The sequence below is a fragment of the Anopheles arabiensis genome, chromosome 3, assembly GCF_016920715.1.
Source record: "Anopheles arabiensis isolate DONGOLA chromosome 3, AaraD3, whole genome shotgun sequence".
NCBI lineage: Eukaryota > Metazoa > Arthropoda > Insecta > Diptera > Culicidae > Anopheles > Anopheles arabiensis.
In genome coordinates this window covers 21668199-21686360 of record NC_053518.1, presented here as the reverse complement: position 1 = coordinate 21686360, position 18162 = coordinate 21668199, and the positions used below count along the sequence as shown (strand labels likewise).

Below are 18162 nucleotides of genomic sequence, written 5' to 3'. Positions count from 1 at the left end.
ATGAAATGCGTTGCTTAAGGGCAGCAAAAATCATTCAACAAATGACCTTCAAATTGCTTTCGTAGGATTGGAGCGTTTCGTGGGATTAATTAATTGTTTGACGGGGTGAGCTCTGAGGGGGTGGCTTACTTTTTGCATATCAGGAAGAACATAATAATAATAAAACAATGATAAGTAGTATTTACGTGTGTGAATAAATTCCCCCCAAAACTCATTTTCTGCCGCTCATGTTGCAAATACCGTTCAGGCATGCCACCACAGGTATTAATAGCGAGAGCTACAGCGAGATCGGCTCATATGCTGCCAATGCTTTCGGCATCTGGCCCCGTGGAGGGGGCCCCGGGATGGGCAGCTTAATGAGATTCGGTAATGGATATTAACGAGCTTCGGTCGGACGGCGGAGCGAAACACCGTGTGCGTCTGGATGACGTGACGCGTTGATGAAGTTCGGTACTTCTCGGGACATTACGATAAATTCGCAACGCAACCAGTCCTCCAGACCAGACGCACTACGTACCACCATTATCATCACCAGGTGGGTCCGAGCGTCTAGGTCAATGAGGGATCGTTTTTATTCGCTGCCTTGTTGCTGGCAGGCAACATGATTCCCTTGCTACCATCAGGAACAAACTGCACCGGTCGGGCTTTACCGACAAGGTGAACATATCGATCGAAGGCAATGGTTTTCAGTTTGGTAACGCGCCCATCACCCCCAAAAAAACAAAAAAGCCGCGCACCATTAACCTGGATAAAATAGGGGGCAGTTTGGGCTGCATCGCAAGCTGGTGCGATTAAATTTTGTGCCATGTAAGCAAATCCCGCAGAGGGCCAGTGGGAACGTTCCGGAACGGTTGCTTCCTCCCGAGGGAGATTTCTGCGCGAGTTCTGTCAATTTCCGTCACAATAATTAAACTATGAATATTTCACGCGAACGTGCAGCATACTAATTCGTGTGGTGTGCGAGATTTTGTGTTCGATTCGGCGCCATACGTAATCTGGTTTCGTTTTGTTTGAGTGGTTCTATTTATATGAATGAGAATTCGGGAATTTATTCAGGTTTTATCTACGAGTGGATGGTTTGGGTGAGCATTAAGGACTGTTGGAACTGTTCAGGTAGTCATGTAGTAGGTATGTTAGTTATTATAGACAGTAATGAGTATCATAACTAGATTCATAGAGCTGCAGACAACATCTGTTGTCGGTTTAATTTAATGCAATAGACTTCGCAAAGGCTTGTATTTTTGGAGACTTAGGAGGTTAACCCCTTAAGTGGTCGCCAATAAAGAGGAAGGGACACCATGACATGAAATTTAATCAAGTTGAGCTCTAGCTTTAAGCTTGAGCTGCATGGGAAAGGTTATGATATCAGATAATAATGATATCCTTTTATTGAAGTTCTCAGTGTTTAAATTTAAAATTAATTGCAATAAATCTGTGCTGCCGGTTTGTTGTTTTAAATATGGACAAATAGTGTGCTTGTTGTAAAATTGCCTTGTTCAATAATAATTTCTTGATTGTCTGATATTGTTTAATTAACAGCATGCAATAATAAGAACATGAAAAGACATTGTTTTCCAACCCATTTACTTAACTAGAATAGTTTAATCAGATAGTTTCTAGGGTTTGGTTTGTCGGTGACTGTGGCAACATCACTGATCAATTCATATGACGAATGTGGTAATCATCCTGTCGTTATAATTTAGTAACTATGAAATTAAAATTAATTATCATCTAACCGTAAACTACGTCCTTCTAATTTCTATGCCGGGGTATAAGGTGGGACGTCATCATTATTATTATTATTATTATTATTATTATTATTATTATTATTATTTATTTAATCTTCAACGGGCCATATAGCCAAATTAAGATGTAACAGTTCAATAAAAAAAATACATTGCAAAAACAAGATTTGCATCGCAATTCACTGCGGCCACGGCAAAAGCCGGAGACGTTCCTTGAAGCACTGAGTTGATATGTCGAAGTCGAAGCAATCCGAGACAGTGTTAAAGACAGCCGACATGCGGAACATAGGGTCAGACCGACCAGCACTGGAACGGGGTTGAGCGAGCCGTAGAGTTCATCATCATCAAAAATGGCTCTGGTAATAAAATCTGATCAAAATAGAGACAACAGCTTGTCCCAGTTCCATAATCAGCGTTAAAAGAAAGCTCTTACCACGAACAAACATTGAAAGAAACAAGCCGGTAGTGGTTTGGATTTAAGTTTGGGGCAAGGATAGTTACTGGTATAATAAAAGTAGGAATATAACCCTTGGGTTGAATTGTATCATCAACTGTAGCAACACATCATTTTATTCTCAAACACAACAATTTCATTCACCTTATTTAGCCCTTCCTAGCTCGATGCTAATTAAACAGTAACATAATAGCATTCACTATAATTTCAGTCTAGAGTGGTAGAAGCACGATATCTACCTTATTCATTAAAAACGACCTCGAAGCACCTGGTCGTGTGGATATCATTAAGGCCAAATAATATTCATAAAGTGATATTATTTTAAGGAACTTTTTACAATATTTGAATAACGATCATAATATAAGTAAGGGTTATCCTTATAGACTTTTACCATTTTAAAAAAGAATGACAACCAAAGAAACAAAATAAACATCTGCATCGATCCGCAACCCCGCCTGCAGTGCGTGATGAGTACGTTACTAAAACCTGATGGAATGTGTTATTGATCTGTGCGAGAAATCAATCTACCAACTAAATCAAGGCCAACATACGTCCCAAATCCAATCGTCACAGACATCATTCCATCATCAAAAATAATTCCTAAACCTAGCCCAGCTCCCCTTCATTCCAACTTGCTTACCTTTTTTGGGCTATGATCGCACCCCGCAGCAACAAACGGTAAAAATCAAAATCAACATTCTACCCCAAAACGTGTGTCGAATTCAAATTCGCTACTTTGTCCGTCACCCTGAAAACCACTTGTTGAAGCACTGCAATTTCTCAAACTCGCTACCCGGGACCTGGCTTTATGACCCATTTTCGAATTGCCTCTTTCCTGCTTGCCTGAAGCGTCTCGGGCCGGAGGCGCTTCCCGAAGAAGCAGAAGCTTTTTATTGCATTTCATACACTATTTCATTTTTGTAGCCGTCGCTACACCGGTGAAACCGAACCCCACGATCCGCCCGAAGCCAATCTATTACGTTGGCAAATCATTTCACGTGCACTTCGGCAATCTGGATCACAGGACGGACGGGCAGGGTTGGCAAGCGGATCAGTGCCTGACAGCGCCTCAAAGCACGGTGTTGCCAGTGCGCAATGGATGCGCCGTTTTGCTCTCGCGAGCTGATACTTCAAGGACACAAAAAGGACGCCGGGGAAATGTGTAACGAGAAAATTTGACCCTTTCTTTGCAAGCTCCTACCCATCCGTCCGGCAAACCGAGACAACGACCTTGCAACGTGCTCAGGCAAATAGGAAGCCATTGCAGTTTTGCTTTCGTTACTCGCGTGTACAGTTCGTGCTTTCTACCTTTACTTGTTTGACTTCTCCTTCTGTATCCTTGTGACTGTTGATGGTTTGCCGATCACGCCCCCGGGAGGGTGCCCGGGAACGTATCGGTTCATGAAATTTGAATGAATTCTTGATTTTCGATGGAAGCGAAGCGGTTCAAGAATCAATTTTGCTAAAGTGAGCGTGAGAGGAGCGTCTAAGGTCAACGGGATGGATTTCCATCCCGGGAGGAGCTTTGCTGTTTTTGGCAACAGGGCTTTGGGCTAATAAGATTTATTAGCTTCCAATAAGGAAGGAATTGGCTTGGCCGAACGATACGCAACAGCCGATCAAAAGGAAACGGTAAATAAAAACAAACCATACAATCCGATAGGATGCTATCGATGGATCGAAGGACTAGGGCGGCCTTTCGCTATTGTTAGCAAGCAATTCCTTAGGGGATTAGCTTTCCATTTAATGGATAATGGCATTCCGATTGTCAAAAGATTCAGCAAGTTTTCAGCGGTCACTTTTCAATCGTATCCAATCAGTGTTGCTCAATCATCATACATGCAACCGTACATTGCTTGTTTCTTCAATAAGTCTTCCATGTGGAGGAGTATAATTCCACCAACGAATGAGCCGAACTCGTTCGTTGATTGTATTATTTGTCGGAAAAGGATTTCGACATGCGTTCGAGCGAAAGGTTATTTCCGGTAACGAGCCCAAAACCGGATGTCAGGACCATGTTGCTTCAGGTAAGCCAAACGAGGGGGCTATTGGTTCCGTCAAAGCGATCCTTTATGGATCAATCAATCCAACGCAAACGTTACATGGAAGCAAATGATTTAACAGAAAGGCTTAACGAGAATGAATTCAATTTGAACCTTTTGAAGCTGATAAACAAAGGGAAAGATGGTGATTTTGTATGAATGTTTTTGTTTGGATTTTAATGTGCTTGTTTGATTCATATTCAAATTATATTTTTGTACCAAAAACAATAAAGACAGAATATTTTGTGTTTTAAATATTTACACTAATATTATGCTTTATTATGCTTTACGATAGATTATGGCATTCATGAACATTTTCATTATATTTATTTGCCGTAAGAACGGCCTAGTTACGGTCTGGACTGTATGATGTCATTGAAAACAGTCGTACAACATGCTTTAAGTTGGCAGAATGCTCCTATTATTTATTGAAATCATCTGGGTAAAAGCACTCATTGACACGTTAATTATTATCACAGCATAGAATATCCAATCAAAAGTAGTCTCTAGTCACTGCCTAAGGCATAACTCACCTAAAAAAATGATAAGATTATTAAAATCTCGATTGTTCAATCAATTAAAGCCCTGTCATTCTTCGAAAACCTTTACCAGGGTTTCTTCTTCTTCTTCTTCTTCTTTTGGCTCAACAACCGATGTCGGTCAAGGCCTGCCTGTACCCACTTGTGGGCTTGGCTTTCAGTGACTAATTGATTCCCCCCATAGCAGGATAGTCAGTCCTACGTATGGCGGCGCGGTCTATTTGGGGATTGAACCCATGACGGGCATGTTGTTAAGTCGTACGAGTTGACGACTGTACTACGAGACCGGCCAAGGGGGGGTCCAGGGTTTATTGCATTTAAAAAAAATAGAAATTTTCTGCATTATTAGTAGCAAACCACATTTGACAAGGCACTGTATCGAACAGCCATCGAACCAACCATTTGACAAGCGCAATACGTCACGGGAGGGATTTAAATAAGCGCAAAGCTCTTTAGTCATGATTTTTTCAATGCCTTCCCTTCTGTTTTCCGTTTCCGATTTTCCCGCTGTAAAGGCAAATACAGCAGGCAGTGAGGTAAACAAAAACTCATCCCGAAATGGATGCTGGAAAGGGCCTGTCACACCAGAACGGCGGAACAGACAGACCAAACCTTGAGCTTGTTGAGTGAACCAACCAAGGAACTGGCACGGATAGAGATGGGGAAGGGAATTTCCAACAAGACACAGGACACCAGTCACGTGAAAAGATGTTACAATTTTTATCCCATCCCATCCCATCCCTCAACAGCTCCCAGTCAGCACGTCATCTCTGCTTCGACAGACTTGTTTATTTGCAGCGTACACTCAAGGCAACGACGATTTGCTGTCAGCATTTGCTGGCAGATCGATTTTTGGTTTACACTCCCTCGATACAGGGTTTCCCACGATTTATTGGTGGGTTCCCATTAATTTTTGGTGGATTCCCATATTTTTTTCGTGCGTTCCCACGATTTTTTGGTCGTTTCCCAGAATTTTTTGGTCTAATTGTATTGATATCCAATCGGAAAATACCAATAAATTATGGGATCGAACCAACAATCTATAGGATACGACCAAAAAATCGTGGGAACGCACCAAAAAATCATGGGAACTGACCAATAAATCGTGGGAAACCCTGTAAGGACCATCTACCCTCTTTACTCTTGCAAAATCTCACTTCTCGGTACCCTCACCGCCGTAGCAGTTTCCCAGAAGTAAGCTCCAAGCAGTACTATCAATTTCAAGCACACCCAAAAAACTCCAACAGCCTCCCGCAAGCGCACACAGTCCGGCAGTGTGCGGGTTTTTGGAGCAGCTCCTCTCCACCAACCACTGCCAACCACTGTAGCGTGTTGTTTTGTAGAAAGCTCCCTTTCTTTCGGTAGCACCATAATTTCCCCACCCGCCCGCCCAAAGCCCACAAATCATCCAGCCCGCTCGGTTGTGGTTCGTGCGCCGTTCAGCACAAACGAGCTCAAACGCTCTTGTCGACGAATTTACAACTTTATCTTGCACCAAATTTTTGCTGCTCCACCGCAAACTGGTCTGCAAATACAATTACGTGCACAACAGTGCAGTGTGCCGTATCGATCGGGTGTCATGTTGTTGGGGGAGGGCTCAGCGGGTCGGTTGTCCTGTCGTACGACGATGGTACGATGAACCGATCCACTCGGTGCACCCGAAATGCAGTTTTTGAAATGACTGTCCCTTGCTGCTCCCCGCTATCCTTCTGGTGCTGCTTGCACATTTGTCGCCTGATCACATCCAATCATTTCTTGTGCAAACACAACCCTTTGCCACGTAAAATGGGAGTTCTGTTCCCACTTATGCCTGGCCCCACAAGCCGACCACCCCACAATAACCAGTTGCATTCTTAACTGGTGCGGCAAATGTGTTTTGGGGTACAGCTCGGCATGGTACGACACCGGACAAGCAGCACTTTTATTGCAGCAATTGACGTCGAGGGAAAGAGGCACCAGCACCAGTTTAACTTCTTCTGGCCCTAAGAATGTATTGACTTTTTGCTTGTCTTTTTTCCCTTGTACAATTGACTGCTTTTTTGTATGTGTGTGCGCTAGTTTTGTGGCTCCCGGGAGTGCCATTTCCCGAGTGAAATCATCTGTTGGCTTAAACTATTTACTCACCATTATTATTGGACGGTCAATAAATTGCTACCGGAGCTGGGTTTGTGTTTTTTTTTTCGATCGCTTTTATAGCATTTAGTTTTCCTTTCTAGCTGCTGCTCAATTTGTAAAAGCATCGGTTGATAAATGGGCGATAGAGAGATAGTTCAACTTTCGGAGTTTTTACAGCTGGTTTGTGCTTGTTCAACAAACAAGCTGTATTGGACGGTGTGAAGTTCAACAAGTCGGGGAAGGAGATCATTACATTTAGGAGCCATTAAATCGCTAAATTGGTGATGAATTTTACACCGAAATGTTAAGGACCCTGTAAATTGAATGAAGAGCATTTATCGCGACTTGCAGTTTGTCCTGAATTTAGGGCATATTATTCGATACAGTGTTTTTGGGTATGAAATAAAAATACGAAAACAGGCAGCAGATGTTTTCATAGTGACATATTTTTGAATGTAATATCGTTTTGCTTTAACAATACTTGGTTTGAAGAATTCTACACCCTTTCAGTGATAAAAATATACATTTTACTATAATTTTAAATTGAATTAAATAAACTACTACTGCACTATTCTAACGGTTTGTGACGTATTGATTTGAAATATTCATTTTACTATTTTGAGCTTATTACACACATCCTAGTTTTTTTTTAAATAATAATAATAAGATTGTTAATCATCTCTATTATTGGTTCCTTGTATATTTTAGCCAGAAAGCTGAAATTTCAGCCTGTTCAGTGGAGCAATATTCATCATCCCGGTTGCATCCATTTGACAGTTACGGCCCTCCGTAATGGAAATAATAATTTTCGGAGATACATTTTAAACCCGTTTTTCATTTCTTTACCAACCGAACCAACCAGCACCACCAGAGTCACACAACCCTAAACGAGAGCAACAAAACATCACCCCACAACAAGTGATAGGACGGGACGAAACCACGCACCAAACGTCCGTAAAACTGGACACCAAACTTAAACCGAGTATGCCCGGTATAAGGCTAAAAATACAGGACGCAAATGTCCTGAGAGCAAAATCGGTCGATACTTAGTGTGTTGAAAATATGGCCGAAACGGTAATGATGTGAATTTAAATACATAATAAATATTTATAAGTATTGAATCAAACAGTTTTTAACCCTCCATATAAAAAAGCTGCTAGAAACGTTTCCCATTTAACAAAGTTTTCCTGGGGGGGGGGGGTCACACCGAAAAAGAAGAAGAAGAAGAAGAAGAAAAAGAAGAAAAAGAAGAAGAAGAAGAAGAGGAATATTAATAATCCTCAAATACCATTTAAAGCAAACGTTACATCACTCTAACAGAAGCATACAACATAACAGTTGACACAATTATTGGGTTCGATTATCAGGTTCGCCGTCCCTTATCTCGATAAGACGAGTCGATACTATCGTAAGCGCTACAAAAATTATTTATAATAGAACTACCTTAATTTTACCATGGCATTGATTAAAATATAATCTCAACATCGCATCAATCGAAAAAGCTTTCAAAATGTCCATCAATGCTTTCACTTAACGTTCCCGTTTAGCACCCCGAACGACCTTTTGATTTACTTCCCAAACTACCTATTACTGTCGCCGTCTTGCACTTGCACAATCCATTAAGCCTTGAATGCACTTACCCCGCCCGGTTCGGTTTATTGGATTGACTCCGGCCACGCTGCCAGCAGCAACATTAGCTTTACCAAAAATAATACACCATAATGTCATCTAAACAGCGATGCCGCGCACTGCCAGCACATTCACTTCGATCGAGCGCGACCATTTTTATCCACCGGTAAGATATTTTTAGTACCCGTACACGTTCCCTTCCCAGGCTGTGTGCATGCTCCGATCTCGTGAGAGCTATAAAGCGGGCAGGAGGGAGGAAAACACGCTGGGTAGGATTTATGAACACCACCTGGCGTATTCATCGTTCCCAAAATGGAGGAAACCCTGGACCTTCCATCACACAGTGCTTTCGGTGTAATGTGACATTCCGACGCTATCGAAGACCATCAGGAAGTGATATGTCTTGCGCATAGGAACTCATACACGAACGTGTGTATTTTTATGCTTTTCTTGAGTATAAAAAAAACAATAACAACAACAACCACCAGCCACCCATCACAGCCACAGCTCAATATCTTCCCCAGTCTCTCGGCCATGCTCTTGACACGTCCAGGTGGGTTCGTTAGGCAAAACCGAGTCGAGTGTACTTTTGTTAGCCTCAAGAACGGGAAAGTCGAGTCGAGTGCGCGACCGAGCCGAGCCCATTTCCCTGAACTGCCCTCTTCGAACCCGCTCCCCATTGGGCGGTCCCTTTCCCTACGGAAAGATTCATTCTTAGCGACGCAAATGGCTCGTTCTTCTCCCATTCCGATCCCTTCCCCCGCGCCGGTGGAAGCACTTAAGTTTAGGCTACTTTCCGCTAACAATAACAGCCAGACGTATCTCTTCTTGTCTCTCGCCCTTGTCTTTCTTCACTTCGTCCGATTCACTTCCTGCTCAAGACTGTTGTTCTAACGGGTCTCTCTCTCCCTCTCTCTCCGCTTCCTTCTCTTCAAAGCGTCCGCCGCATCCTTCGCAGCTTCAGTTTTATTGTTCCCTTATGCTGCCATTTGTCGCGTAATGTTACTGTGATCTCTACCCGCTTCCCCTTTTGCGTGTTGTTAAACGCGCGCTCTTTCTTTCTCCTTTTCTTGTACGGCAAATCGCACGAATCAAGAAATCGCGAGCACGCCCGTACCCACTGTTTTGCCTTTTGTTTCAAGAGCACCTCTGACACAACCGAGCCTTGACACTGGCGGGCAAGGATCTGCGGGGTGGCTTGAAAATGGTATAAAACGGCTCCAAAAGGTGGAAAGGTTTCGGCCGCCTTTGCCGTCGCCCGCTCCGCTTCTGGACGTTAAAGGACAAACAACAATCAGGAGATTGAAACCACTCGAAGAAGAGCACACTGTGCGCGAAAGGGAGGTAGAGAGAAAGATTCCCGGCGGACGAGAATGTGCAGACTTAAGGGGCTCGCCCTCGTCGCGAGTTGTTTCAAAAATTCGTGGAAAGTGATGAGAAGAGCGATCTATTTAGGGTGCAAAGGAACGAAGAAGAGGAAGAAAAAACAAACGCCGACCACATTCTTAACGTGCTTTTGGACGATAAAAAAGACTCGTTCTCTCCCATCCCAACAGGAAGCTGCTCCAGACGAAGCTGCTTGGAAGGTTTTTGTGAACAGAAAAGCTGCCCTTCTCCATACAATTCCACATTGTTGTCTTGGGAAGGCTCTTTCCACCACAGGAAGTATGCAGGCAGCAGGAACTGAAAAACGCTTCGCTGTTTTTTCCAAAATTTTCTTAAATTATGCAGTAATTTGTCCAGCTCCCGTGGTGAATTCGTTTAACGTAAAACCTGATTATCCCTTAACGGTGTTTCAGTTTTGAGCCATATTTGGCCACCGACCGAAAGTGTAGCGTGGTGGAAAGCGTGTTTTGGAATGAAATTTATCACCCACCAGCCAGCCAGCCAGCCCTGCACACTCTCTCTCTCTCGGTATGTAATAATTGATCCCGGAATGTCGCTCGGTATGATGCAGAATCTCTTCCGGTATCTTGCTACAGACAAGAAGCGGTGCCTGATATGTATCTTTTATGCTCCATTTAACCTCAATACCCCTGCGGGTCGCCTCAGCAAAAAAAAAACCCTTCCCGCTTACACCACGCAAGGTGATCCTTTGGATGGTTGTGGACATTTTCACATCCCGTTCTACCCGCAGCCACCGATGGAGAATCTCAACGACCCAGCGAGGTCGGTTGACCCATCGTTGCATCGAGATGGAAAAAGGCGTACCCCTGGCGTACGGTACCGTGGGGTTTAAGTAATGAACCAATTAGGAAAGGAAGTAAAACTGAGCAGCTGGGGAGGTCCTCTTTGGGAGGGAGTAAAAGGTGACAAGACAGACGGCAGGGGACAAAGAAAAAAACAGCCCAACTAGCGGATGTACAAGGACACATCGGGGCGCAGTGACGCAGGAAGACAAAAGGAAAATGGAATAGGCCCAGCATTAACACCCGTGCCCGACAACGCTGTGCCGGTTGACGGCCCCAGCAGAAACATAAAAGCCGCTCCGAGAGCTTTTTAATTAAAAAAGGCCATAGATAGTCCCGCAGATACCCGGCCCAGTTTCTCCATCCCGCCTGACAGGGAACGTGATATGATCTCTCGCAGTACAGTTCGGGATGCTTTTGGCGTCTACCTCCTTTGGCGAGGTGAAGGTGGGTTTGGCGCAAATTGCATGCTGGGTAGGCTGGCAGTGAAATCAAAGCCGTCAAATGGACACCCCGTTGGATGGATCGAGGAAAAAAAGTCCAATCCCTCCGTGTGATAAGAACGCATTCGCTAGTCCAGGTAGCGAATAGGTTCGTTATTCGGTTCGGTTCTTCGTCCCGATGCCTCCGAAGACTGATCGATTGCTCATTAATTAAGCTTGTATCAAGGGCGGGAGGGGGGAAGGTGGCGGTGAGGGGAATTTCGGGAACAATCTATAGCCCATCATAGCCCATCGTCAAATGCTAATCAAATGCTAATGAATTTGTAACGAACACGAGCGTGGCCAGAAATGGAGAAACTGTGAGGAGCGAATTTAATAATTCAGCCCAATGACTGTCCAATATTTATTATTCAGCTGATGCGTGCTGATGGGTTGTAAAGTTTAATTGTGTGCCTTTTCGTGTTTTGCTTTCTCGTGTGGAGGTTGATGCATCGCACATCACAAGGGGAATGTGTTTTGTATTGGTGTTGGTCTCAGTAAGGTCTTCTGTGAAATTGGGCTTCAAGACTTCTCTGAATCGAGAGCAAGATATAGAGGAAAATCATTGGCAATATTCACCGAAGATACATCTGTTTTAGCATACATCGTAAAATAGACTCCGACAAGGGTTTAATTGTTGGGGTTTCATGAGAACAGAGTAGATACATAGTTTAATTATTCATCGTACAAGACACCAAATACAAGATGAAATTACTAATTGATACAGTTAGAAAATGCACCAAAGCTCAAATATATTGATTGATGGCACATACAGTCAATCCAGATCATACGAAAAACTGAATGTGTAGCTAGAAAATATATTTCATATAATTTATGTAAAATTATTAATCATTAATTGCACGCCATATTCGGGCTTAACATATTCGATCAACAGTTTTTTTTTATTTAAACAATTATCTATACGTTATGAAAATTCTGAAAAGAAACAGTAACTCATAGAATGTCTTGATACAAGACTTTGCTCTTTGAAAAATGTTTGTTTGTATTAATTTTTGATCCTGGTTTAAAGAGTTGTTATTTTTATACTTTACCAAAAGTCCAAAAGGACCATCTGGATCATCTGGGTGCCAACTCGGGAACCATCTTCTTTAAATCAACCCCTATAAGATCCTGGCATACGCTGACGATATAGGCATCATTGGTTGGCGACTCTCCTATTTAGCAAAAGCCTAGCAAGGGATCGAGCAGGTGGCAGAGAACCTCGGACTGCAGATAATCGAGGCAAAGACCAAACTGATGGTGATAGCATCAGCGGACTTATCAAAAAATAATCCAAACCTAGGTTTGAAGTCATCCAAGAATTCACCTACCTTGGGTCAAAGGTCAGCAACGGCAGACCACAGCTAGAGAAAGCAGCCCACCTCAAATAACCAGTCGCGAAGGACGAAGCTGGGACTATATAGCACCTACTCTATATAGTACCAGTACTCACATACGCCTGTGGGACATGGACACTGCCCAAATCAGACGAAATTCTATTGGCCGCGTTCGATAGGAAGCTGTACAGAAGGATTTTTGGTCCCATTCTTCATGTGTGGAAGATCTATGGAGGAACCGTTAAAACAACGCGAGGTGTACGGCGACCTCAAACGGACGATATAGCCCGTAAAGTCTATTTAGGCCGTCCACAAGGACAGGGAGCGGGCACGCCAAATTGAGGAGGCAAGATCGCGTGAAGGCGTCTGCTGTTAAGGCCGGGATAACGGATTGATAGACGAAGGTGCGAGGTCGTGAGCGGTTTCGGACACTCTTGAGGCAGGCCAAAGTCCGCAAAGCGGTTGTAGCGCCGGGTAAGTAAATAAGTAAATAGTTTTTGTATATTTTAGCTATCCTTCAATTCAAAGTTAGTCAGAAATACGATAAAATTATTAAATGCAATAACAGCATTTCAAGGGAAATAAAAGCTTAAATTTGAAAAACCACCATTGTTAATGTGGTTCACATGCTCAGAATAATCTTTTTGAGGGATATATTTATCGTTTATATTTTTCTGGATGAATTTACCTCAATTGGATATAAGATTTTGAAAACAAATAGAAAATATCTAGAATACATCAATTCTAAATATTATTTAATTTTAGTTTATTTAATGTTCATAATAACTGCTAACAATAAGCGCCGTTTTTCCCCAACAGAAACGATCTTCACAACGCACACACCAACCATCACAGCATGTGTTTGCACCTTTCCTGTGCAGTAAAACATCGGAATTTCCCAATCAATAGCGAGTTCCGAGTATTTTCTACTTCTTTCTTCCCACTGCTTCCCTTTTCTTCCTTTCAGCACACAATAATGAATAATAAAAGTGAAGCCAGTTAGTTATTCACTGAATTCATTATTGAACTTCTCCCGCTCCCCATTTCTCACTCGTCCCCCTCTCCACACACACACACACCCAAAACGCTCTGTAACCGCACGTCTATTATCAGCACAATAATCCCACCTGCTTCTTTCACTTACTTTTTATCATTTTTTTTGCCCTTTTTTCCCCTCCTTCCCTGCATGCGTAGACGCCAAACGGTGTACATACTTTCACATATTTTGCAGCGTCGGTGTCGTTCGTCGCTTCGAAACCACCCCACATTAGAATTCAATACACCGCCAATCGATCGGGCTGCGGTCAGGTGTATGTGGTCGGTACGAGCTACACCCAACAGCCCAAACACGGCATGCCGAGGAAAGGGGTTCACCTTTTCTTTCTCTGTTTTTCCCCCTCATTTTTCGAAAGAAGTCGAAAGAAAAATCACTTGTCTCTTCCACTCTCTCTCTCTGGTACCTTTCTTTCCCACACACGTACGTATACACGATGGCCGTAAGGCAACTGCCAACTGCGTTCGAAGCCCTCTGCTCGGATTCGATTATGTTGCTCAGTAAATAAAATATTTGCCATCGCATTACTTCACCCGCGTACCACGCTTTGCGCAACGCAAACGAATGGTACAGCAACCCAAGCGCAGACCAACACACACCACAGACCGTACATCATGTCCGGCTGGTTTTCCCTCGGAGGCATCCCCTGCATTCATTAAGTGAATGGCGCATTTATCCTTTTTCGATCAGCACCAGCCGGGCGGTGTACTTATTTCGCCCCTTTCGTCAAAGCTGGCTGCTGGGGAAGCTGTTGGCTTTCGTGTGCTATTTATATGTTCGCTCTTTATCCTCTTCTTCTTTTACTCCCTTCATCCACATGGCCTTGAAATGGCAGCAAGCAAAAAGGCAGCGCGGCGCGAACAAGCAAACCAAGCCAAGCCAAAACGGGCCGCGAAGAAAAAAGGCAAACTTCTTCTGTGTTCCTTCTTGGAAAATGGTTCGCTTTCACTGCTGCCTTACACTGCCTGGTTGCTGTATGGCTGTATACTCTTTCGGTAAGGAGCTTGTGCCGCCGCAGCAAACCGGATTCGGTCGTAAAAATCAATAGAATTAACATTTTCCGACTGGCACGATGGAGGCGCCTGGTACCGACACTGGTTGAGGTGTCCCGTTTCGAGGAAGGGCAAACGATCTTGTTGCTGCTACCGGGGGTTTTGTCCTTTTTGTTTTTTGTTTTTGGCATGCCTTAGTAGTGTCCTTAGCATAGTGGTTTTTGGGAAGTTTCAACAGCCGAAACAGTCCGACGAACTTCACACATTCCTGCTGTGCCTGTGTCCTGTAAAATCCTTTTCTCTTCCAGGAACTTGCGTGGGCTCGTGGCGTTGGGTGTCGACTATCGTTCAGCCTAGTGACTGTGGCTGGGATTGCTTCGAATGTGGGTTTGAGTTTGATTTTCTCTCCTCCCCATTTCAACCCCCCTCAGTAAACCGTGTGAAGGAAGCTTCTGTCGTGCTGATTATCACTCGCGCGCACCCAAAAACAGGGCGGACATTGTCCTTCAAGGTTAACCGGTTTCGTCTCGACCCAAAGACCACCAGTTCAGAGTCGATGAGCATCTGGGTGTGTGTGTATGTGTATGAACGTGATTTTATGGTAGTTTTCTTTTATTTTATACTATTTCCCTGCCTTTCTTTTACTTCCGAAAGAACCGTCAAGCGTTCGAGTTGGGTTTGCTGTGACCGCTCTAGCTTAACCTAGCCTGTCAGGGCCTGTCCCAAAAGGCCCGGGTCCGTCGTTCAGTCCCTTCTCCGCCCGTGGCCGAGAATGGTTTGCAACGAGAACGAGAAGAAAATTACCCTTGTCGCTTGCTGCCGTGTTCCTGACCCGCAATTTGTAGCCTTGGCGGCTAGCATTAGGATGGGGATGGTACATTTTCCGCTCCTTAGGGACACCCAGCAAATGGGGTAAAAAGAGGAGAATAAAAAAAAAGAACCTAGGACAAGATAAATATAAAAGCAAAGCGACTCCACTCCGGGAGGGACTCTGCAGCAAAAATCACACCCAGCGTTGGTTGCGCTCGCCAACACATCTCGGCTGGGAAGGGTTGGATTTTAGTGTTTTCTTCCCGCTGTGCTGTACAGCACACCCGTTCCCGCCCCCCCCCTCCCCCCGCCGCCTGAAAACGGCGTTTCCCCTTTTCGTGACCGTTTTCGGGGAAAGCTTTTTCGGTAAGATGAGCCCGCCGGAGCAATAAATACTGACAACAACAGGATATCGATTGCCGTTTGATGTCCATCGCAGCCCGAGCCGAGGAATGGTCCAAGTAGCCTCTGCCCGAGTGTTGCGTTTGGGTTTACTTTATCATCATCGCGTCACACGGATCTGGGTCGCTTTCTGGGTTTGGGGTATTCGAGTGAAAACCAAAAAAAAAAGCAAGCGGAAAGACTAAGGGCTTGGCATCCAAAAAGCGTTCCGTCCCGGTGGAAATAGAGCGTTTCTTTTTTTTAGACTTTTTACTACCATTCCTTCGTCGTGTCGTTCGACACCTTTGGCGTCTTCTTCTTCTACTGCTTGTTGTCCATTTTCTATCAATACCGACATTCATTACTGTCTTTTCGCGTGACACAACGGAGACGCAGGCTCGTAAGAGGGGGGACGAACAGCAGCAGCAGCAGCCCGAGACAAACTTCCGTCCCAGCGTGACACGATCCTTCGCATCCTGTTTTGAAGGGAAATGAAAATCTATTCAAATCGTAATCATTGCATCGTAAAGCGCAGGAGTCCAATTTTGGACTGGGAGAGTGGTACACAGAGAGGGATTGAGAGCAAAAAAAACAACTTGTAATAGAACGTAAAACGCGTCAATTTTCTCCTCCCCCCATTCCATTTTCGATCGATTGTCCTTTTTTCACCAGCTGGTTCTAATTTTAAGATTGGTTGCTTCTCCAAGAGGATCTTAAGCATATTTGTCTCGGGGTAAATTTGTCAAATATTTCATTTTATTCGAATATACAGGATTTTCCAGGATATATTGGTTGGTTCCCATCAATTTTTGGTGGGTTTCCATATTTTTTTGATGCGTTACCATGATTTTTTGCCCATTTCCCAGAATTGTTTGGTCCAATTGTATTGATATCCAATTGGAAAATAACAATAAATTATGGGAACGAACCAAAAATCTATGAGATACGACCAAAAAATCGTGGGAACTGACCAATAAATCGTGGGAAACCCTGTAATTATTAATATTGTGTTTTTGTTTTTTGCTTTTACTGAAGCGTTGCTTGGAATGTCTATTATTAACGCCACAAGAAACGATGTAATTTTGTATTATCTATGTTTTCGCTGATCACAATATTCAGCAATTGAAGAACAATATACATCATTGGAATGAATTTTTCACAAAGGTTTATGGCTATTTTTTCTCAACAAAATACATACCTTCGATCAAGCGATGAGTTACCGATCCGTCACTACTCTGATGAACTTCCTGTAATTTGAGTAAAAATTTATATTAAAATTGATTACATAGCACAGGAAACAATAGTTTTTTACATACAAATTTTAGTATTTGATTGTTTGAGCTCAAAGACGTTTTATTAAATTTAATTTCCTTTTTGAGACTAACTCAGTAAAAACTTATACAAGTTAAGTGAAGAGCAGGGCCAGTAAAATATATGATCGCTTCTACATCGCTCTGCAAACGTACTAACTTTATGTTTATATTTTAGGAATATTTTTTAAATATTTTTATATGAACAAAAGACATCGAAACAAACAGGCAAATTTATTAATGTGGGTAATTTACGGGTTACTACGGAGTTTTAATGTATTTACACTATTAGTTAGTATCTTTTGATATTTTGAATGTACAATACAGTTTATATAAAGGTTTAATTATTATACTTTTGTTAAACTTTTGAGAACTTTTTACACAAAATTCATTATTGTCTAAAAATAAATAAAATATATTAAGACATTTTCTGAAATATGGAAATAATTCGAATGAAGTTTAAGACAGAATAAACATGTTTGAACCCCCCAACAGACCCACGGGAGGACCTCCAAAACGCTTCGATTATTGTGCACAAAGAAACCCCGAACAGACCCAGAACATCAAAAGCAACGATTGGGGGATAGCGTTAAAGAAGGTGACGCGTTTGCAATGGAAGGTGTAAATCGTGCTTCACTTAAGTAAAACAACAGCACCAATCGAAAGCACACGACACGCGAGCTTGGGTGCGAAAACGCGGAGAAACGTTGTGTTCGCACCGTCAACCAGAACGGTTGGATAGAGTTTCATTCAATAGTAAAACGGAAGAACGAAAAGATACAAAAGATTCTTTTCAGAACACAGAAACGCAGCTTACTCAAGCAAGTAAAGCGCATCAGTTACGCTGACGGGTGAAAATGCTTCCTTTTAAGTGCGTGAGTCGTGCAAAAAGAAGAAGTATAGGGTGAACAATGGTGAGGTTAGACACATACAGTGGAACGACAGATGTAAAGTAGACACAGTTGGAAAGAAGTACATCAAATTCACTCACACACACACAGCTAGTCACACAGACGCACGCAATAGAAAGAAGAAGGATAGAGTGGTTTGGGAAGAGTGAAGAGCGTGGCAACAGATCGCAAG

General features: G+C 43.1%; 1 protein-coding gene across 6 annotated transcripts in view; it reads right to left on the bottom strand.

Moving 5' to 3' along the window:
• Positions 1-18162, bottom strand: part of LOC120901024 (calcium/calmodulin-dependent 3',5'-cyclic nucleotide phosphodiesterase 1-like) — a 269782-nt gene that overhangs the window by 199830 nt on the left and 51790 nt on the right. For all 6 annotated transcript variants that reach the window (XM_040308722.1, XM_040308721.1, XM_040308727.1 and 3 more), the window contains one exon: positions 16968-17016. In XM_040308722.1, coding sequence (XP_040164656.1) covers positions 16968-17016 — 49 coding nt within the window. The remainder of the gene's footprint in view (positions 1-16967; positions 17017-18162) is intronic.